The sequence below is a fragment of the Cervus canadensis genome, chromosome 5, assembly GCF_019320065.1.
Source record: "Cervus canadensis isolate Bull #8, Minnesota chromosome 5, ASM1932006v1, whole genome shotgun sequence".
NCBI classification, from domain to species: domain Eukaryota; kingdom Metazoa; phylum Chordata; class Mammalia; order Artiodactyla; family Cervidae; genus Cervus; species Cervus canadensis.
In genome coordinates, this window is record NC_057390.1 from 69,262,599 (window position 1) to 69,285,206 (window position 22,608).

A 22,608-nucleotide genomic window follows, 5' to 3' on the forward strand; every position below is an offset into this window, starting at 1 on the left:
TTCTGGAGTCGGGTGGATGCCCAACCTAGTTGGGGGGACAGGAAGCTCCCCGCCCCCAGTCTCCTTGGGCCAGCAAAGCACCTCAGTCTTCCCAATGAGGTCTTGAGTTTCCAGGGCACTTTCAGATTCTTTCAGAATCAGCAATACTGGAACTTTTGAGAAATGAGGTAACCTGGAAAGAGACAGGGCGTGGGGTTTCAAAAGGCAAAGGGGAGATTGTGGTTCAGGCACTGCGAGCGACGCAGGTAGTCCAGACTTCAGGTGCTGTCCCTCTCCAGCCAATGCGAAGCCCGCTGGGCTGCAGGACTGGCCTGGGGAGCCGCCTTTGCCACTGTTAGTCCTGCTCCCCTCCCCCTACAACCTCCAGTGGCCACTAGGAGCTGGGGACTGGCATAGAACCTGGGTGGGGGCGGGGTGGACACTGACTATGCCAGTGATGGAGCTCAGAAGGACTCAGGTGGAAAGGGGCCGCAAGGGTCGCATCTGGTCCAGACACTTGTGGACAATTGGCCATCTCCATATTGGCTGTGTTTAACAGTTTTATTTGGGTCCCTCCGGTTGGGGGAAGTACACCACCACTGAAGGCAGCCCATGTCATGAGGACCAGCCCAGTTAGGGCAGTCTTCTTGCACTGAACTACATGTTTGCCTGCAGTTTCTGTCATCAGCCTAGGTGACAGCAAGGGCAAATGCCCGTTCAAAATGCTTTAACCAATCAAAAATGAACAAAAGCAGCTAGACCTCATGGAGCACCCGGTTGGGAGCCGGAGTCTCTGCCTCTGTCCTCAGCAGCTCTGGACTTTGCTTTACATGCAACCAGCAACCTCTACTTTGCCAGGCGTGAGACCAAATGTGGCCTCCCCACAGCGGTCAGGTTTATAGCCCTTTGGCTCCCAATGACTCTCACTGAATGTCCCTCAGCTCTGACGGAATTTCCAGAGAATCTGATTGGCCAGGCAGGTGTCCGGCCCTCTTCCAATCACCTGGCTGGAGGAGATGGCCCTCCCTTCCAACATGGCTGCTCAGGGGCTCTTTTAGAGAAAGACGGTCCACACTTGGACCACCCCACTTGATCCTCTTCTTCTATAACAGCCCAGCACACAACTGAGGCTGGAATCCTGTCTGCCTTGAGGGTTTTCTTTGAATCGCTCCCCTTTCTTTCCGCTGGCTCCAACACCACAAGGTTGTGACAGCCTTAGCATTCTGGAGCTGCTCAAAGGAGCTTTAAAGAAGGCTTTGGGGTGGCTTGGATTGCTGCAAGCTGACCATCGTTCAGACAAAGGGACACAAGAGGTGTGAAGCCAGGAAGTAGAGGGGGCTTTACAACTTCAGGCTTGAGGTGGCTAATGGAATTGCTTCCTTCAGCTCCTTTCGGATTCATTTCTGGGGATGTTGATGTGAACACAAATACCTGCTCTGGTGGCCTTGAAGGGGACCCCTGGAACTTGGAATTCAACCCTCTGCAGGCACTAGAGGAAATTTGACTAGAAGAATGACTGTGTCCCCATCCCTCCCTCACTTCTAGAATATTGTTTATTCAATAAAGCAAAATTAAAGCCTTTCCCTTTTCCCAACAGTTCATCATATTTTGAACTGAACATCATATTTTGAGTGCAAGGTCATATAGAAGTAACTTTTTATTAAGGACTGCTCATTCCAGGGCTTAAGTTTGCCAGTGTCTGAGATGTGCCAAGACTGAGATGGCCAGTCTTTTTGAGGCCAACCCATGTCACAGCAGGGACCAAGCCAAACCAGCTGAAGTTCACCGGGAAAATATACATCTCCCCTTACCTCCATGGGGCCTCACTTCAGCCTCTCTTCTTGCATCTCGGGTGCAGGCTGTACAGAGCTATGTGTTGAGCAGTCTTCCCAATTGGTGCCTGGCTTCCCAAGACATCTTGGCCCCACTTGAGACCCCGGCACCCTTGGGACACGACAGTATGTGACCAGCAATCAGGGTTTATTTGCTTTGCCACTCAGCCAAACCCTTGAATTAATGTGACCACCACAGGGACTCTTTGGAACCCAGTTGGTTTGGGACACAGGAGAAGCCCCTTAGGGGGTCCATAAAAGCTGTCAGATGCCTACCTGATGGGCTTTTTTCTTGTTTACACTCTCTTCGGGGAGGAGGTGTCTAAAGACTGGCTTACAGGGGAAGGGCTGTGCTCACCTTCCCATGAAGCTGAACCTGCTGTGGTCGCCTTGTCTTTTGGGGAAATAAGAACCCATTTCACTCATGGAGGGGAAATAAGAGCCCTTTCTTAACGGAGTCCCTTGATCAGAGCCAGGAGGTGTTGGGATGTCAGCATGCACCTGAGGCATGGGTACACACCTGGTCCGAGGTGCCTATCCTAGATCCTGTCTCTAAAGGAGCTGTCCTCTGCCTCTTGTGACCTCTCCTGCAGACAGGAGGCCACCTAGGAGGTGGAGGTGGGAAGCAGCACCCTGCACAACCTGAGCCTCCCCAGCCATCTCAGAATGTGTACCAGGAGTCCAGTGTCCACTCTGGGCTAGGGGCTCCTGACACACAGCGATACCTTGAAGATTAACTTGGTCTCAGGTCCTTTCCCCTCTGTCCACTTTTAGAAACAGTCCTGGGGTGATGCCAAAGCAGCCTGTCCCTGCCCATCAGGGCAGGATGGAGAAAGTGGTTTCTTCCTTCAGATGCCACAGGGCCCTCCAGGATCTGCGTCATCCCTGCCCTCAGCCCCCACTTGGACCACAAGTGGAGAGTGTAGGGGGAATACCAGCAATTGGGAGCCCGAAAGGTCGGGGTTCAAATCCCGTCTGTGCCACTTCCCGGCTGCATGAGTTTGGACAGCAGAGCCCACCTCTGAGCCCCAGGGTCTCTATCAATGAAGTAGGGACACCACTCCGTCTCTCACAGGCTGTCATGTGAATGAACGGATGCTGAGCCAGGGCTCAAGTGGGAGTTCCTTTGCATCTGACACCAGTGTGAGTGTTCCAGGACCACTACACCCTCATTCTCAGTCATGGCCTAACAGGATCCTTGATTATCCCAGTGGGAGCAGACGGGAGGGCTCACTCGGCCTGAGTACCTCGGGACCCCTGCACCTCCGGGGAGAGGTGGATGGGCCCAGCAGGGGACTGACACTGCTTTTTCTTGGTGCTGACACCTGGGGTGAGCATCCCACAGGTCCTTCAGACCCCATCCTGTGTGACCCTCAGGCACTGTCCAGCTGAGGCCAAGTGCTGCTGGGGCTCAGAAGAGAAGAGCATGGGATGATCATGGCTAAAGATTTTATTCCAAAAAGCCAACCTTGTCAGGGCCGCGGCTCTCAGGTGTCACGCTCTGAATTCAAAGTAGCAGTCCCGCCTCTGCCGCTCCTGTGGGGAGACCCTCTTCCCCGATGGGAATGTCTGGTAGGTCCTCAGGTTCTCAGGGGCCACTCTTAATAGATGCCACTTCTCCTTCGGGCTCAGAGGAGGCCTGGGGGGTGAGGGTGGAGCCAGTGTTATGCAGTAAACCCAGCCACCAGAGTGAAAAATGCCCATTTTCCAGCCCGTGATGCTGGCTCTGCTGGCTACTGGTCAGCTTAGCATCTGGTAAGTCACCCTGCACTCGAGATCAGAAGGACTTGTGTTTGCACAGAAGCTCAGTGGTTAAAAGTAAGGGCTTGGGTGTCAGGAAGCTGGGATGGATTCCAACCCAGTTCCTGCTAGAAGTGTACACATGTAAGATGGACTGATGTTGATACCTCCCTCCTAACTTTGCTTTGAGGAGTAAATGAAATAATGCATGCAAAGCACTAATAGAATGCTGAACAAGGAACAAACACTCAACACATGTTCTAAGAATGTGCTGCAGCTACTGATGATGATGATGATGGTTATGATGGTGAAGGTAGTGGTGATGCTAATGGTGATGAAGATGATAATGGTGATGGTGATGATGGTGGTGATAATGATGATAGAGATGATTGTAATGGTGATGGTGGTGATGATGGTGATAATGGTAATGAAGATGATAGTGATAAATAGAGATGATGATGGTGGTGACAGTGATGAAAAGGACAATAGCAATGAACCTCAGGGAAGGACAGGGATGTTCCCCAGGCCACAGAGATGATCAGAGTAAAGTCTGAGTGCAGGCAGTGACCCTCGTACTCCCAAACACCTCACTGGTGCTCTGTGTTAGACATGAACAGCAGCATGGGCTGTCAGGCAGTTGGAGAAGGAGCAGAGCTAGGGCATCCTGGGGTCCCTCAGCTGTAGGAGATGTAGATACTGTCTGGTGAGGTCTCGAGAGGAGACTTGTCCCCAAGCGAGGCCCCACAATGTCTCCAGGGATGGACTGACTCAGAGGCACCCCAAAGTGGTGAGATGGCCAATCTAGAATCTTAGCATTGGGGTTGGGCCATCTGGGTTCCCTCCGGTTCTACCTCCTACTAGACTTGCCATCTGTACAAGTCCCCGAAGCCATCACTAAGTCAGTTTCCCTATTTAGAAAATGGGTCCATCTGTCCCACAGAGAAGAATCTCTGCATGCTAAGCTGCTTCAGTCATGTCTGACTCTGTGTGACCCCATGGACTGCAGCCCACCAGGCTCCTCTGTCCATGGGATTCTCCAGGCAAGAATACTGAAGTGGGTTGCCATTTCCTCCTCCAAGGGATCTCCCCAATCCAGGGATCAAACTGGTGTCTCACGTCTCCTGCATTGGCAGGTGGGTTCTTTACCACTAGCGCCATCTGGGAAGAATCTATAGGTGATATTAAATTGTATCTTCAAAAACCATTAAACTCTATGGAAAGGTTTGCTGCTTTATCAGTAACAGCAATGGCAAGATTCGGGGCTCCTGAAGCAAGCAAAGGTCAGCATGGAGTTGGAAACCCAGGATCTGTCCACTAACTTTCCGATGCCCCCTACTCCACAGGACACCTCACGGCAGACTTCAGACCTCCCTGACTTGGCGTCAGGAGGGAGATCAAGGAAACCACATGCCTGGGTTATCTCACAGGGCAGAGCTGGCCTTCCCTGGGAAAAGGAGCTCTCCCAATTAAAAACCGTGAGATACTTTCATATTTCTTAGACTGTTGGGCTTTGAAAAATATGGTCGAGTCCCTAGGAGTACGTTTCTTCCGAGTCTACACCGGGGCTGGAGATACAGTCCCCTGCTTTGTGTAGTACTCTATAGGTCCACCAGAGGGCAGCAGCTCCTTGCCGCACAGAGTAGCGGCGCCCGCGTTTGGACCAGTGTAGCTCCAAGGCTGCCATCGCAGAGGAACGGTCCTGCAGATTCAGGCTAGCAAAGATGATGCGGTATGCCGCCAAATTCCCAGTGCATCTGACCAGGCAGATGATCTTCTGATTCTGCCCATTCAGATTCCTGGCCTCCCCTCCTGAGGCTCACCCCCTAGCTCTGTTTAACTGTCACCCTGTGTGCTGCAGGAGTTAAAAGTCTTAACTCGTTTCTCAGTCTGGGGGCCTGCAGGCCTGGCAAGAGCCGGCGCCCTGTGGACACGAGCTGGTGAATGCTCAGAGGAGGGGAGGGAAGGCACTCACAGGTCGGTGGGGATGGGGTACCGGTCCCACTCCCTCATGGGCAGCACGAAGTAGGGGACCCGGTGCACCAAGCCTGTCTTGTCTTGATACTGCTCCCGATGCTGCTGCGCCATCTACAGCCCAACCAAGGAAGAGAGGACCGGTCGTTAGTGCGCAGGAGTGACCGCGGGAGCCTGCTCCCTGCCCGGCTGTACCTGGGCAAGGGCTGCGGTCGTCCCCCCTCATGCCCCCAGAGTAGAGTCCCCAGCTGGGTGCCCTCCTGAGCCCCAGCTCCTTATCTGGTTCCTGGCGATAATGATACGCCCCACGCCAGCTGTGCTGGTCGAGTCAATGAGGCAGGCGACCAGCAGAGGTGAGGTATGTGAGGCCCCGCTCATTAGGCGGCCCAGGTAAGCTGAATGCGCGTGAGCATGTGTGTGTTTGTGTGTGTGTGTGTCCGACTCTTTGTGAACCCATGGACTGTAGCCCGCCAGGTTCCTCTGTCCATGGGATTTTCCAGGCAAGCATACTGGAGTGGGTTGACAGAGTGGAGGGTCTCCCTTTCCCTCCCTCCCGGACAGGCTGTGCTTTGTGAGCCAAGTAAAGGCTTTCCCCAGGCCCCACAGCACGGTTCCACAGCTCCTCAGAGTCGGACCCCATCAACCTGGCCATCTCTCCTGGGGAAGCAGCCTTCTCATGCCGTTCTCCACCCTGGGGACCGGGAGGCATCCAGGTCCCTGAAATCAGGCTAGGAGGGATGTTTGCAAGGGAGCTGAGGGGCCATGAGGTTTCCAAGACCACAGCAGAGAGGGAGCCCTGGCCTCCCTGAGGTGGGCGAGTGTCTGTGAGCCTGTGGCCCTCTGGGACCAGGTCTGAGGGAGCAGGATAAGGACAGGATGGGGGTGTGGGCAGACGCCCCTCCATCTGCCTCTCTTTCCCCAAGGGCAGGGGTGTCTGAAGTCAAGTTGGTGCATTCGTATGTCCTAAGTCGCTTCAGTCGGTGTCCGACTCTGTGCAACCCTATGGACAATAGCCCGCCAGGCTCCTCCCTCCATGGGATTCTTCAGGCAAGAATACTGGAGTGGGTTGCCATGCCCGCCTCCAAGGGATCTTCCCCACCCAGGGATCGAACCTGCATCTCTTATGTTTCCTGCATTGGCAGGCGGGTTCTTTACCGCTAGCACCACCTGGCCCAGGCTCATCCTCAAAGGGCCCGTGGAGCAGGAGTTGGTGTTGGGTGGGCACTGGGATCTGGTATACTGTGAAGAATAGACCTGGGGCTGGAGCCTGCCTGGGGCTCCACCGTCCTCAGTGTATGAGATTCATACTGTGGGTGAACCTTAGGGCTTTTGCTCAGAAAGGAGGTAAGTGAGGGCCCAGGGGGAGAGGCGACAACTGGGAGGAAGTGATGGCGGGAACACCCCAAAGGCTCCCAGCTCTCACAGCAGCAGGGGAGCAGGGGATGAGCCACTGGAGCCCCCAGAGTATGGAGGTCAGATTTTGGGGGGGGTCAGAGAAGCAGAGCACTGAGCCCCTCCACGTTCCCCAATCAAACTCACCAGGTTCCCTGATGACTCAGGGGCTCTGCAAAAGCTAACAGAGGCGCTCTGGAGGCTGAGAGTCTCCCCGGGCCACCAGCCATCACTCCCTCCCCATGGAAGGGAAGAGGGGACGTGGGGGGAGTGGGGAGGGGGTGGCAGGAGCCCAGCCAGGACCACCCACCTGGTAGAAGTAGGAGAGCTGGGCCCAGCGGCTGCTGTCCAGGTTGAAGCGGGTGTAGCTGGGGGTGTGCAGCCAGCGGTCCCGGGTGAGGGCGCGGTCCCTCAGCACTTGGGTGGGGTTTGGGGAGAAGATGGTCGGGAAGTGGCCGCCTTTGCTGAAGTCAGTGGAGCTCCTCCCCAGGGCTGCGTTGCGCTGGTCCTGGAAGTACTTGAGGGTGGTGGTGCCATAGGGGGAGCCGAAGGAGAAGGCCACACCGGGAACGTGGCCTTCGTACCTGAGAGAGCAGGGCAGGGGGGCGGTGGAGGGCTCCAGGCCAGTTCCTTAAAGACTGGGGGCGAGGTCAGTGGGCCCTGCTGGTCACCTCCTGGTCTCGAGAGGCTTCCTAACGTGCCCGCCCAGCTCAGGCCTCAGGGGAAGGCCACATGAGAGAGATGCTGGGCCTCTACCTCCCCACAGAGATCTCTCCAGACCAGAGGCTCCCAAGAGGGCCAGGACACCCAGGTCCAGTCCTGACCCCTTCAGCGAGGCTGTAGACAAATCACTTCTCCTTGAGTGGCCTCCACTGACGGAGGGGTTGACCTGAAGGTGCGGAGGCCGCTTGAACCCCTGAAAAGATGGCGCTAAGTCGTGTCTGACTCTTGCGATCCCATGAACGGTAGCCTGCCAGGCTCCTCTGTCCATGGGATTCTCCAGGCAGGAATACTGGAGTGGGTTGCCATTTCCTTCTCCATGGTTCCGAGGTTATGGCTGAAGGGGCGAGGGGCAGGATGGCCGCGGCCCCAGCCCTCCAGCCTGCCTCTCAGCACCTCGGCCTCACACAGCACCATCCACTCGGCCTGGAGAGCTCGCCCAGCTTCTGGAGCTCTGTCACCCTCTGTGACCAAGGGGGCCGGTGGAAGGGACAGGAAGGGGGAAGCAGAGCCCCTCCGGGACACAGAGCAGAGCAGACATGCTCAAGAGCCCTGGTTAAGCGAGACTCACACAGACGGAGGGCACGGAGACTTGTTTGGGGAAAGGGTGAGGAGAGCCAATGACATCAGAGAGCATGGGAATCAGATTTCGAAGTTGTGCTTCAGTATGACCTCTGAGAGCTGCCCCGGCCTCAGTCTCCTCACCAGGAGAATGGGTCTTGGGCTAGAGTTAGACAGAAATGCATGGTTTCATCTTTGGGTGAATGGTGAGAAACTTAAGCATGGTGATTACTGACACATCTTCCAATTGACTGTAGGCATCCTTCCACTGTAGGCATCATAGAAGGAGTCCTTCCGGGTTTCTGGTCCTATCCATCCTCCGTGGCTCTACCTTCCTGGGGTCCTGCAGCATCTGAGGCTGTCCGGGGCCAGAGCAGGGAGTGATGGAGCTGCTGAACCAGCCGCGGAGGAGAGACACCCCCATTGGACTCCAGCCTTTCTCCTGCCTCGCCTCTCTTGTCCCTGGGTTTCTCTCTGCCCTGGGTGCCATGACCCCGGTGGTCCTCTCCCTCGCCCTCCTCCCTCCTTCCTGCTGGTCCCACCTGAGTTTCCTGCTGGCAGCCTTGTCTCTGGCCCTGAGAAGATGGTGGGGTTGCTGAGTGCCTGTGAGCCTGTGGGGTCACCTTGGCCACTTCCAGGACAGAGTCCTCCTCTGGGCCCATGGCCTTCCCCCTCCTGGGTCTGGAGCACCCCCTCCTGCCTTCCAAGAAGGCCTCCTTCTTCCAATCCATCCCTCCCTGTCTCTCTCAGCCTCTGTCCATCCTCCCAGCCACCTGAGATCTCTCCTTCTTCCTGAGCATCTTCCTTTCTGCCTACAAACATGCAAAGCTGTGCCTAGATTGCAAAATCCCACTCTTGGCCTTGCTACTCTTTATAACCCTTTCTCTTCCTTCATTTCCAGATTTCTCCTGGGAATCCTCTGTACTTTCTGCCTTCATTTCTTCTGCTCTCATGCTTTTCTTGACCTCCCTCAGCCTGACTTCTGACCCATCACTCATATGTGAGCTTATACTTCTTCATTAAGGTCATAGAAGATCATCCTCTGGGAAGACGCATAACCTGAGATAGAGTCCGTGAGAGTTCTTTGTGTTGTGTATGAAATGTAATAAAAATATCAGTTCAGTAATCAAGAAGCCAAAGACAAGCAGTGGGGAGACGCTTCTTCCTTCAACCCGAGGAGTCCTGTGTGTGGAGGGAGCTCTTCCATGTTAGAAGTGGAGGAGCATCTCCCTGGTGGATGAAGCCCACTCTCCTTCCCCGCTTTGCTTGGAAGCAAGGAAGCCCACCCTGCTCCTCCACGCCCTATTTTGGGGAATCCACTCTGCCCCTGGGAGGAAAGCCTGCCCCAGCCCTGCCATCTCATTCGAGGGTTCAATGTCAGCCCCATTCCCCAATGCCAGCTTCCCTCTTTTAGCTTCTTTCCCAAGTGGTTCAGAATGCAGCAGATGAAAGAGGTGCTGTCACCAGGTGTTGCCAAATCCCAGCACAGAGAAAATAAAGAAATGGAATGAAAACGAACGAAGCACCCATTTACAGCGTTCTGCAGAGAAGAGAGCACGACCCGAGAATGTGGAACTGGCCAGCCCTCCAGGTGGAAAGGCAGCTGCATGAAAGAACTCCAGAAATAAAGCACCGAACGCTCTTCCTAAGACAGTGTTCAGTGATGAAATCCTGCCAATCAGCAGTGATTCAAAAGAAAAAAAAAATACTCAGGAATGTAGAACCTCTGTTAGAATGACTGGTGGTTACTTCGCATGTATTTAAATGCAGAACTAGGAATAGCTACTAGGTGAAGGCTGGTTGCAGAAAAGAATGTAAATGTTATAAAACCTGTCAAAGGAAAAAATAATTTAAGAAAAAATGAGGGGTGGGTGGAAGGGAGATGGGAGTGCATTTAGGATTTTTAAAGCACAGTCAACCCATGGCATCTAAAATTGAAACACATTGGTAAAAATAACATAATTACTCTAACCCCATAACGGGTTTTATTCTCTCTCCCTCTCCTGTTCTCTGTTAGAGGGAACTTTTAGAAACAAATATCTCTTGTGATGAATTAGCATTTATCTAAAGTCTGTTCTTCGATTTTACTTCAGTATCTTTCTCTTCAGCTGAGTTTGAGTTAGATTACATTTCATGCTTTTCATTTTAAAATAGTAAATATGGTATGATCATCTTTTTATAAAACTGCTATCTCTTCTATCCATTGTCCACACACCCATCCATTTAGCCTTTTTTCTGAATATATACATAAAAAGAAACCTAAAATAAAGGTCAGGTTAATCCTAGGTGTTTGGGTTTGGGGTGATTTGTTGAGTTTTTCTTTACTGGAACAGGTAATTTTTTTAAGTGAGTCAGATGGTGTTAAGAGATACTCATGCAGCTCAATATCAAAACAACAAGCAACCCAATCAAAAAATGAGAAGACTTAAATGGCCTATTTCTCCAAAGAAGACAAACGGGTGGCCAACAAACACAGGAAAAGATGTTTAACATCACTATCAGAGAAATGCAAACCAAAAGTACAATGAGGTACCAACTCACATTAGTCAGAATTGACGGCCATTCTGAAATTTACAGACAACAAATGCTAAGAGGGTGTGGAGAAAAGGGAACCCTCTTACCCTGTTGGTGGCAATGTAAATTGATACAGCCACTATGAAGAATGGTATGGAGGTTCCTTAAAAAACTAAAAATGGAACTACCATATGACCCAGCAATTCCACCACTGGGCATACACCTTGAGAAAACCATAATGCAAAAAGGAACATGCATCCCAATATCCATTGCAGTACTATTTATAACAGCCAGTACATAGAAGCAACCTAGATAATGAATCGATGATGAATGGATAAAGAAGTTGTGGTACATATACACAATGGAATACTACTCAGTCATAGAAAGGAATGAAATTGGGTCATTTTGTAGAGATGTGAATGGACTTAGAGCCTGCTATACAGAGTGAAGTCAGGAAGAGAAAAGCAAATATATATTAACACATACTGCTGCTGCTGCTGCTAAGTCACTTCAGTCATGTCCGACTCTGTGAGACCCCATAGGCGGCAGCTCACCAGGCTCCCCTGTCCCTGGGATTCTCCAGGCAAGAATACTGGAGTGGGTTGCCATTTCCTTCTCCAATGCATGAAAGTGAAAAGTGAAAGTGAAGTTGCTCAGTCGTGTCCGACTCTTCGTGACCCCATGGACTGCAGCCTACCAGGCTCCTCTGTCCATGGGATTTTCTAGGCAAGAGTACTGGAGTGGGTTGCCATTGCCTTCTCCGATTAATACATACGTGTGGAATCTAATAAAAAGTGGTATAGATGAACCTGTTCGCAGGACAGGAATAGAGATGAAGATGTAGAGAGTAGACTTGTGAACATGGGGAGGGGAGAAGGGATGGGGATGAAGTGGGACATTGGGACTGACATATATACATGAGTGAAATAGACAGCGAGTGGGAAGCTGCTGCACTGCTCAGGGATCTTTGATGACTTAGGAGGGATGGGGAGTGAGGTGGGAAGTTGGTTCAAGAGGGAGGGATATATGTAACTTATAGCTGATTCACTTTGTTGTACAGCAGAAACTAAGACAATATTTAAAGTAAATATACTCCAATTTTTCTTAAAAAGTTACTTTATCAGGAACCCACTGTGTGCCGGCGAGATGCTAGATGTCAACAATGCAAAGCCTGAATCGCTCAGCCCTCCTTCCTCACTCCCACCCCTCACTCAGTATTTATTGAGTCCTGGTGTGTATGTGTGTGCGTAGGGGCAGTGTTGGTGGTCAAGGATCCAATGCTATTAAACATGAGGAGGGAAGGCCCATTCCCATGGGCGGGGGGTGGTTATATGGGCGGAAAGCTGGTGGAGCTCCATGAAGGGGTCTCCACTGGGGGAGGCTTTGAGGAGAACCTCAGTGTAGAGGAGGAAAGACCCGGCTCTGCCGCTCTTCCCCTGCACATCTTCTAGGCGCTGGTGTTGCCCCAGAGTCTTTTTCTCTCTTCAGGGACCCACTGCTTCTGAAAGAGCTCATTCACATTAGATGTCCAACACCAAGGACACCCAGATCCGCGTCTCCAGCTCCGATCTTTCTCCTGGCAACAGATCCACACATCCAGCTGTCCACCAAGGGCTTGCCCAGGGCATCAGACTCAGCACGACCAAAACTAGCCTGCTGCTCCTCCTGGCTATCCTTGTCCTGGTTAACACCACCTCCATCTGCAGAATCCCCCAGAAACCAGGCCTCACCCTACTAACTGCCACATTGGGCCTCTCTGCCAGTCCTGCTTCTCCCCCTCCTTAGGGATTGCCCACGGCCCTCCTCCCTCCCAGGGCTACAAGCCGTCCTCATTGCTTAACTGGGCAGCTTCGGATCTCGTAGAACGTCCCCTAGACCAGCAGTCCCCAAACTTTCTGGCACCAGGTACTAGTTTCATGGAAGACAATTTTTCCACAGACAGTTGGTGGTGTGGGGGCTGGGGCGGGGGGCGAGTTCCGACTGATTCAAGCGCATTTCATTTACTGCGCACTTTAGTTCTATTATTATTGTATCACCTCCACCTCAGATCATCAAGCATTGGATGCCGGAGGTTGGGGACCCCTGCCCTAGACCAAGCCTCACCCTCTGCAGCCTGTTGTCCACACTGATGACAGAGCGATCCTTCATCATCAGATCCCCACAGCGCACCTCTCTTCTCACTTCCCCAGAGGTGCCCTATGCCCTGGACACGTCACTTACATCCCTGGGGACCCGCATGCTCTCTAAGCCTTCACACACATTTCTCTACCTGGAAGGCTGCATCCCTGCTCAACCAGGGGGGTCTCACCCTCACTCACAGAGCCAGGCTCCCTGTTGCCTTCCCCGACCACCCACCTACCCAGCATCTCTGCCCCACAGTAGGATTATGACCCTTCATCCACATGGAGATCCACATTAGTTCATCTCCTCTGCTAATGTGAGTTCTCCTTTACCCCAAAAACCTACAGTGCCCCTGACCCGTGATGAGTGCTCAATAAATGTTTGCTGTGGGATGCAGAAGTCCAGAAGCCGGGGGCTTCCCATATGCCAAGGGCACACAGGCACAGAACATCCCGCCCCTAGGGGCGGGTGTGCATCTCAAAGGAACTTTAGAAAAGTGACGTGTCTTCGTGATTCTTCTCTCTGCCACACTCCTCCTCTGCTCCCTGCTCTCCCACCTTCTCTAAATGCCAAGATATTTGCATCCCAATAGAAGAGAAGCCCTCTCCTCCGCAGAACCTCCTAAGGTTCTGCCTGGATTCTGGATTCCATTCAGCTCCTGCTGCTCTGGGTGGGGTGTATGAGGTGTGCATGTGTGTGTGTGTGTGTGTGTGTGTGTGAGCACGCACACATGTGCAGGCACATGCACACGGTCATATTTATTTAGCTCTCAGCAGGCACACCTTGACCAGGTCTATGTGCCCGTTCTCTTGCATTTGTGAGCCATGAGCGTGATCGCCCAGTTCCATGGTAGAGCCCCATTTTTGTGGAGTGTATGATGAGCCAAGGTGGAAAGAACAGAAGGGAATGGTGTGTTTCACAACTGGGCATCGGATGGTCCCTACAGCACCGTCGCACCTCCTCCTCCTCCTCCTCCATCCCTGCCCCTCACAAGCCTGCACACCGCACAGGCTTGGAGATGGCACTCAGCCTGGTCCACGGCAAAGGTCCACTGTGGTTACTATGTGCACAGGGAGCCCTCCCTCCCTCCCTCTTAATAGCACTGCTTGGCCCCAAAGCTAACATTCAAATTAATTACCGTGCACCATCGGGGATCCCCTGAGCAGCTTATTAACTAATTAACTTGTTACTGTTCAGCGTGTCCTCATTCCATGAGCGCCCTCTTCCCCACACACTTCCTGCTGAGTATGGTTTTGATCAGATCCCTCCCCTGGGCAACAACCTTCACGGTTCCCCACCACCTGGGAAATGAAGAACAAACTGGGCCAGATGCACAAGGCCCTGCTTGACATGGGCCCTGTGAGAGGTCTTTCCAGTCCAATCATCTACTTCCTTGTCCCAGTGTGACCAAGCAGGACCCTATGGGGCTTTACTAGGATACACACACATACCCCGCCCCCGACCAAGTCCTCTGCCTGCTCTTGTCTGTAGAAAAACTGTAGCTTCCTAGGCCTTCCCCAAATCAAAAAGAAGAAATTTCATCAGAGATGTGAGAAAATGCAGAAAGAAAGGGAAACAGTCAAGCAAGACAAAAATAATACTAGTTCGGCCATTAAACAAAGTCAAGCACCTCTAGTTCCTCCTTAAGGACTATAAATAATATTCTAAGCCATGTCCTGTGAGCCGTGGTACAGATACTGAAACACCGACTAGGCAGAAGAAGTTAATTGCATGCTGCCCACAAGTGTGTAGACCCCAGACTGGTTGGAACCAGAAGGTTGACGATGCTGACTCCTGATTACCTCACCACCAACCAATCAGAAGGATGCCCACAAGCTAATCAGGCACCCGACAATCCTCCTCCCTCACCCTTGTCTTTAAAAGCCTTTCCCTGAAAACAGTCAGTGAGTTGGGGGCTTTTGAGCACCAGCTACCTGGACTCCTTGCTTGGTGCCCTGCAATAAACTTGGCACTTTCCTTCACCACAACCCAGGTCAGTAGATTACCTTTACTGGGCACAGGCGAGCAGACATAAGTTAGGTTCAATAACAGCTTTGCCACTCCAGGCAAATAGGCCATTTTTTGCTTTCAAAGCATATCCTGCTGGTACCTCCAGTTCATGCCTTTCCCCAGGGCATCCCCTCCATTCAGAAGATGCTTCCTCCTCTCCCCAGATTCTGATGTTATCCATCCTTCGAGGTATTTTCATATATCCCCCTTCCCATCAAGCCTCTTCTGACCCACCCATAGGCCATGCCCATCCCCACCATTGAACTGTCTCTGTTCTTCGTGCCTCTCTTATGTCTCAGCCCACATTCTGCTGTGTTGCAAGCATCTGTGCCCTGGTAAATTCTTCCTTTCTGAACTGTAAAATCCATGGGGAGAGAGGGCTGCACTACTCATACTTGCATCCGCATATTCCTGGTACTCAGCAGGTGCTCAGGAAATATTTGCTGAAATGATTACCAGCTACCAGAGGCTCAAAAAAAGACTTTGATAGGGTCACAACTCCTGCAGCTGAGGCAGTACATGTCCTTGCACACTTGGCACCGCCAGGGTCCCCATGACCCATGCAGCTGTGCCACATTCACGCTCAACCCTCACTGGGGCAGAACTGCCACAGGCAAAAAAAAGCCTTCCATCTATGTACTCGGGGTTGCTTCGGTCATGTTCAATTCTTTGTGACCCTGTAGACTGTGGCCTGCCAAGCTTCTCTGTCAGTGGGCTTCTCCAGGCAAGAATACTAGACTGGGTTGCCACACCCTTCTAGAGCACTGTATTTCCTGCTGCCCTAGCCTCCAACTCCCCTGTGTAAGCTGCCAGAGCCCCTGTGATCCAAGTAGCTGCACCATCTCCACACCTGGCCCTCACTGGGGCAGACCCAAGTCCTCCAGGGCAGCCCCAGGAGAAAACCACCTCTGCATGTGGACGACCCACATGCAGAGGTGGAAATAAAACCATAATTGAAACCCAGGGTCAGTGTGGCTAAGGAAGAAGACCCAAAACCTTCCCACCAGCTGTACAAGCTGCAGATTAAATCTACATGATCAACTAGGCAGACTCCGTGTCTATGGAATATATAAAAGGACATTGAGAGCTCCTACAAAAGAAAACACAATAGCTCTGGTAGCTGTGGACATTAGAGGCAAGAACACACAGGAGCAGGACCAGATTAGAGTCTGAGCTTCCCTGGCAGCAGGTCCAGAGACCAGCGCAGTGTTGGAGGGCATCCTAGGGAGGTAAGGTGGACTGTGATTCCCAGAGAGGGAAAGGATGCTGACAGCAGAAACTCAAGAAAAATATTTATTATTCTTATGTTTTGACTTGTTCTGTAGTTTATTTGGGAATTTTTCTTTTTTTTTTCCTTTTATATAGTTGTCAATTTTATTAGCACTATAAAATCTAATTAAGCTTTTGAGCTTTTTTTTTCAATCACTTTTTATTGCTGTTATAAACTTCTGCCTCTACATTGGCCTTTTGCAGTTCTGTGTTTTCATTTTTCTTCTCTTTTTTTCCTCTTTTTTTAATTTTTAATTTTTTAAACCTATTAATATTTTTCTACACGTATTCCTTTGTTTGCTTTTCCTAATTTTCTTTTCCCCTTGCAGTTAATCTTTAATATTTGCTGAATTGAACTGACAAATGGGAGCGCATTTCTAAGGGCTGATGACTCTTTTGGAGAGAGGGAGAGTCCCTGTTACAAAGCCTGGGTCTCCAGGGGCCCCCATCTCCTGTTCTTAGGTTCCCCAGTTCCTCAGGGCTGTGTGAGTGGCATCAGGTACCTATTGGGGCACATGCATCTCCTACCTCCTCTTGGGCAGATGGCCTATGTTTTGTGCCCAGGGATGTGTCTGGACTGGGTGATGGGTGAAGTGTCAGGGGAGGCAGAGAGAGCCTGGATCTACCCTAGTAGCAGGAAGCACAGAGTCAATGTCTCCCTTGAAAAGCCTTACAACCCCAGGAACTCTGACCCAAGAGCTTTCTGCTCACTGCAGAGATGGGACAGAGGCCAAACAATGGCACAATATCTGTGTGCTGATGGTGTGCTGGTCCACTAAGGGACCAGATGGAGCATCCTAGTCTGAAGACCAGCATGCTATTCCCCTCAGTACCTAGAATCAGGCCTTGAACACTGTGGAATCTAACTGATGAGAATTGCTAACAGCTGTGGACAGCAGGGTGTTGCCATCACAGAGACCTGGCTGGTGAACTTGATGAATGACCTTGGGCAATTTCTCATCTGGGTTGTTGTGAATATTCAAAAAAAAAAATGTTTGTAAAAAGCCCAGCTCAATGCCTGGCAGATAGTAGGTGCTTAAACATGGGCATTCACAGTGCTGCTACAGGGCATCAGTGACCTGGTGGTAGCCCAGTTCTTCCATCACCAGCCTGAGGCTCAGGCACATCCCCCCTGCACAGACCTCAGTGACCACATCTGGGTTGGGAGGTGGGAAGGCTGGACTACGTGATTTCTGAGGTCCTTAATACTTGTCAATATTCTCTGCCTCTATGAATAAAACTGGTAAGGGAGATGATTTGAGTGTCAGAAGAGACTGGTTGCTCTTAAAATCCTGTGATTAATCTTTGAAAAGGCATACAAAAGTAATAATTACCTAAGTGTGGCGAGAAATCTTGGATTCTTTCATTATATTAACAAAATCACCAAAGAGGTAGTACTCAGACACATAAGACAACTCAATCCATTCCTTATTGATGAGAATCTTTAGGGCAAGCACATCCCTCCCAGAAAGATCCAGCTAAGAAAGTAGCACATATAGGCTCAGCTGCTCATGCTTGGAGCCTTATTTATGATTCACTTGTTATCACAATTTCTAGGTCAATCACAGGACAGGGCACCCAAGGGAACTGCAGACAAGTGGTGTGGATAGAGAAGCATCCTAGGATGGCTTCTGAAACATGCAACTTTCCTCCCCACAATCCCAGACAGACTAGGGGAGTTCTGGGGGAGGGTTAGGTTCCAACAGAGACGGTGGTGGGCTTAAGAAAAAAAAATATCAATGAATAAAATCAAATTTCATGCTAAACACCCAGAATATGCTGTAAACACCACTATCCAAGGCTGCAAAGACTGTTTTGAACTAAACCTTATGTATTCACACCAGACTGAAACCCATCCAGGGCAACCTCCCTCCCCTCATTTGTTTGTCTTAACCCAGCATCTGGCCCATCCCAAGCACTCAACATGTCTTTATCAAGGGAATGCCCAAATGATTGAAAGAATTAATAGGAAAATCCTTATTCACCTTTTCTAAGACACCAGGCTTGACTTCAGAAAACAACTGTGACCTAGTAAATCAGCTTTGCCAGATGGGAGCCAAAGCAGCTTTTGAGTTCCCCAAGAGCCAGGAAAGGCCCTGTCCACAATGGGGCTGGCTTAAAGCTACAGCCCCTTTTAGTCACAGCACCACCTCTGTGTGCAGAAATGGCTTTAATATCACAGCTCCTCCATGTCTTGCTCATTCTGCTTCAAGACAATCCAAATGTCATATAAAATATACAGTGGGACCTCTTCTTGATTTTGTGGTCTACTTAGTTTGCAGAAGAAAGCCTGTGTTTTTTCACCCACACGGAGTTGGTGACTGCAAAACTCTCAAGACATTAATTTCATTTATCCATTTAGTAGGGACGTGCAGACACAGTGCAGGTGGATTCTCAGAACCCAGCCCCCATCCTCAATGCTCACGTCCACTGGTAGGAGAGAGAAGACCGTCTCACACCTTGCAAGAGAAGGTCGGAAGTGGAAATCTCACTTTGAAAGAAAGGACCAAACAATGGAGGGGAAGAGTCAGACTTGCACCTTAGAGGTTTGGAGTGTGAAAACATCCAGAGCAAGGAAAGGTAGGTTCAGCCCTGCATCCGACAATGCTAAAGGCCGGGAAGCTTTCAAAGGCAGCATTCTTCAAGGATTAAGTGAGGTCAGTGGGAGAACCCACGACGCGTCCGAATTCTTTCATCTCTGCTTCCGGGTACGCACCCGCAGGCATTCTGGATGCCCGCACTGTTGAGGGACAAAGAGCTCACTTCCTTCCCCAGGACACCTCATCCTCTTGTTTCTGCCCAGCGTCTCCAAACACCAGCCCCACACGCTATCTTCCCCTCCTCTCCCTGATCCGGACCCCATCCACTGTTACCCCGGGCAGGCGAGCATGGCCCTCGCTAGGTACGGACTTCCCACTGAAGGGGAATTGGAGAGCCCCCGCCGCACCCAGACACTGCATGGTCTGAGAGTGCAGGCCCCTGGGGAGACCACCCGGCCAAGTGAAAACTTGGCCCAACCTGGTTCCTTCAAATTCAAACTCCGCGGGAGTTTCGAGGCGGGAGGAGGGTTTTGTGGAGGGAGGACAGGAGAGACTGCCCCAGGGACTCAGACCCCCACCCCCACCCCAGGGTCAGGCGCGGCTGACGCTCGGCGGTCTTACCCGGGCATGAGGCCGGGGGGCACGTAGGCAGCATTGAACTCTGTCAGTAGGGTGCCCGCGCTGCGAGAGGCCATGATGGGGGCGGCGAGCGCGCAGCGAGCCCGGGAGCTCCGGCCCCACGGTCAACAGCACGGGTCACCCGGCAACCGTGCGCCTAGCAACGCCAGTGTGGGGCGTGCGTGTCCAGGGGGCCCGCACCCCTCTCGCCCTCCCCTTCTTGGAGTAGCCGCCGGGACGCGCCCACAAGATGTCCCCCTATCTTCACGTGCTCTCTTGTGTGACCCCAGCAGATCGTTGCTCCCACCCAAGCCTCCGTTTTCTCATCCTTGAATGGGTGCATCTTGCGGCTTTACTGCCGGCCTAGATGCGTGATGCGCCGATGCCAGTGCGGGATGCAGGTGGAAATGGCGCACAATGCCGCAGCCGCAGCGCTGCTCAGCCCAGCGCCCCAGTGGCCACAGGGACCCCAAGAGCCGTCGCATCCCAAGGTTGCCGACTGCGCCTCAGTTCCATGGGGCCTCCCGGAGCGGGCTTCAGGCGTGTGTTCCGCTTGACATGTTTGCCCAGGACTCTCTGTAATTTAAATGTGTGTGTGTGTGTGTGTGTGTACACGTGCACGCGCGCGCACACACGTGCATCGGAGCGAGGGACATTTTTCTCCTTAATCTCTTCTTTCTCCCTGGGAACCTCCTTCTCCTCTCTTTCCTCTTAAAGGCAAGAGAGGGACAAAGCCAATTGTGAAAAGGTCTAGAGTGTGATTCATATTTGCCCCATCTCTGCAGTTCTGGCCCTCCTGTGAATCCAGGGTTGGGCCTTGCCCTAGACAGCAAAGCTTCAGAAGGCTGGAGTGAGGTTTCTCTGTCATAGTATCCCCCCCTGTGACTTTGGTGCCCCCACATCTGGATTTCTCCAGTGACCCTCACACAGCCCTGGGCCACATGTAGGGCAAGGCGGGAGGGACTTAGGTCTTTAGTTGGGGGTGGTGGTGCTGAGTGTGATGACAGACAGCCTCGAAGGTACCAGGCTCTTTGCATCTCACCCCCAATCTGCTCCCCAGCTCCCCCTGCAGCAGGCCTGGAGTCAACAGAGAGTCTGTGGTTCTGCAGTTTAACCTCATCCAGCACAATCTCACTTCATCTGTCAGATGAGAGGTGTTACCTTCACAGTTCGACTCTGTCCGTGTCAGCTGATGAAAATGTCAGCTTCCAGAATCCTCAGAAGGCCCTCTGGGACCAATGACAATGGAACTGGGGGCCCCAGGCTTCCAAGAGGTGCAAGAGCAGGAAAACTGGGGCCCAGGGAGGAATAGGAGCTGAAACGAATGAATGGTTGCAAAGGAGGTAGAAGAGTCTCCACCCATCCTCCAAAATGCAACCACATCTGCTGATTTTCTAAATTCTCCATGCAGAACATGGGCTATGATAAGAACAACATTCGTGAAAGATGTAAAAGAACAGCAATTAGTTCAAGGTGCCACACTCCAGGAAGGTGGTCCTGATGACCCCCACCCCCAGACAAAGTCCAGTGCCCACTCCCTCCCTCGACTCACAGTTTCTGAGCTGATTCCGCCCATGGACCCTTTGGCCTGGGTTCTATGCGTCTGTGTTCTCTTCCATTTGTTGCTTTTGCTTGAGGGCCAGTACCGTATCACATGCACGTCTGAAACCCCCACACCTGGTACTAGGAGGTGTTCACTGAACAACTTTACTAGAAAGTTGTACTAGAAAGTGAAAGTCACTCAGTCATGTCCAACTCTTTGCCACCCCATGGACTATACAGTCCATGGAATTCTCCAGGCCAGAAAACTGGAGTGGGTATCCTTTCCCTTCTCCAGGGGATCTTCTCAACCCAGGGATCGAACCCAGGTTTCCCACATTGCAGGTGGATTCTTTACCAGCTGAACCACAAGGGAAGCCCAGGGATACCGCAGTGGGTAGCCTATCCCTTCTCCAGCAGATCTTCCCAACCCAGGAATCGAACCGGGGTCTCCTGCATTGCAGGCAGATTCCTTATCAACTGAGCTATCAGGGTAGTAAGAGTCAGCCAAATGGGTAATAGTTAGGAGAGTGGAAATTAAAAAGTGGGATCTGGCTTAGGTATCAGAAGGGTCAGTGGTTCAGCTGACAGGTACTCTGTTCTGACCAGGTGGAATTGCTACAGCTTTATAGATATGGAAACTGGAATTCAACAAGGCTACAGGCCTTGCTTAGGGCAAGTTCAAGGACTTTTTCCTATAGGAGGCCTCATGAAACTCAGCCCCTTCTTGAAAACCTCCAGAGGGCCTAGGGAGGGGATGGACATTTTTCCCCTGTAATGCACCTACAAACCTTACAAAGATCACCTGCTAGCCTTAGGGCTGGAACATGCTAGTGAATTTACTTTTTTAAAAATGGAGACATTCAACATCTATTTAATTAGACATTCACTTTTATTGCATAAATACAATATTCTAAAATATTCTTTAACTCAATATGTCTAGATAAAAGTGAGAAAGAAGAAGAATTTGAGGAAGGGAAGAGAGAGAAGGAATTAGAACACAAAGAAATAAAAAAAAATAGGATAAAGCAGGAAGGAAACACCTAGAAGGAAGGAAGTTCTTGCGACATCCTACAGGTCACTTGGACTGTAGAATTCGAAGGGAGTAACCTCTTGTCAGCATGCTGTTAGAATTTAATATTTCTTTGTTTTTAACCTTTTGACTGTTCAGCTAGGTCACCACGCTCACTCTTTTATCCTGTCAACGGTCACTGAATATCCTACTATCCACAGGAGACTGTGCAAGCCTCTGGGGCTGCAAAGGGGCATCGCTCCAGGGTCTCCCAGTTGGGGGGTCGGGGGAAGTAAGTGGAGCAGTCCAATGAAGCAGTGGATGAGAGTGGGTAAGGGCATCACAGACAAGGACCGACCCAGCTCAGGTGCCGTGCGGCTGCAGAGACACTTCCAGCTGAGTCTAGCCGAGATGCTAAGGGTGCAGCAGGGCATTCCATGCAGAGCAAACGCAGGAGCAAGGGTGCAGCTGGCCCTGCAAAGCCTCCAGGCTCAGGGATTCCAGCCTCCCGGGTCTCTTACCCCCTGAGCCCCTCCTGGGTGTGCTGTTAGAAGAAAGGAGGGGCAGTTCTCCTTTGATCCTTGGAAATTCTGCTGCAGACACCCCTTCCCCCATCCCTGGGAGCTGACAGTTCTTCCCCAGCACATCTTGCCACCCCTGGCGGTAGGACAGCGTGGGGTTAGTGCCTGGGACCTAAAGCACTGCCCTTAGTAAAACATAAGCCTCTGAGGCCTTCACAGTCAGGCATCTCCAGTCACACTGAGCCTGGCTCCTGGGCTCCCCAGAAACA

The 22,608-nt window shown here is 51.6% G+C and overlaps 2 protein-coding genes across 4 annotated transcripts in view; one reads left to right on the forward strand and one right to left on the reverse strand.

Annotated features, from left to right (window-relative positions):
- The window catches only part of CIB4 (calcium and integrin binding family member 4), a 66,191-nt gene extending 64,633 nt beyond the window's left edge, over nucleotides 1-1,558 (forward strand). Inside the window, exon 8 of one of the 2 annotated variants that reach the window (XM_043470495.1) lies at nucleotides 1,365-1,395. In XM_043470495.1, the coding sequence (XP_043326430.1) occupies nucleotides 1,365-1,395 (31 nt within the window). Of the gene's footprint in view, nucleotides 1-1,364 lie in introns of both variants that reach the window. The other variant, XM_043470494.1, reaches the window with a different exon arrangement.
- Nucleotides 72-19,382, reverse strand: FAM166C (family with sequence similarity 166 member C). 2 transcript variants are annotated; one of them, XM_043470493.1, is made up of 5 exons: nucleotides 19,271-19,379; nucleotides 7,225-7,498; nucleotides 5,524-5,636; nucleotides 3,280-3,450; nucleotides 72-172 (listed from the first exon to the last, which is right to left on the reverse strand). In XM_043470493.1, the coding sequence occupies exons 1-4, from the start codon at nucleotides 19,342-19,344 to the stop codon at nucleotides 3,306-3,308; spliced, it is 606 nt and encodes a 201-aa protein (XP_043326428.1). In that variant the 5' UTR covers nucleotides 19,345-19,379; the 3' UTR covers nucleotides 72-172; nucleotides 3,280-3,305. The 2 variants fall into 2 exon arrangements, with proteins under 2 accessions (XP_043326428.1, XP_043326427.1); XM_043470492.1 differs by lacking the exon at nucleotides 72-172 and having other exon boundaries at nucleotides 3,247-3,450; nucleotides 19,271-19,382.
- Nucleotides 19,383-22,608: the final 3,226 nt, after the last annotated feature.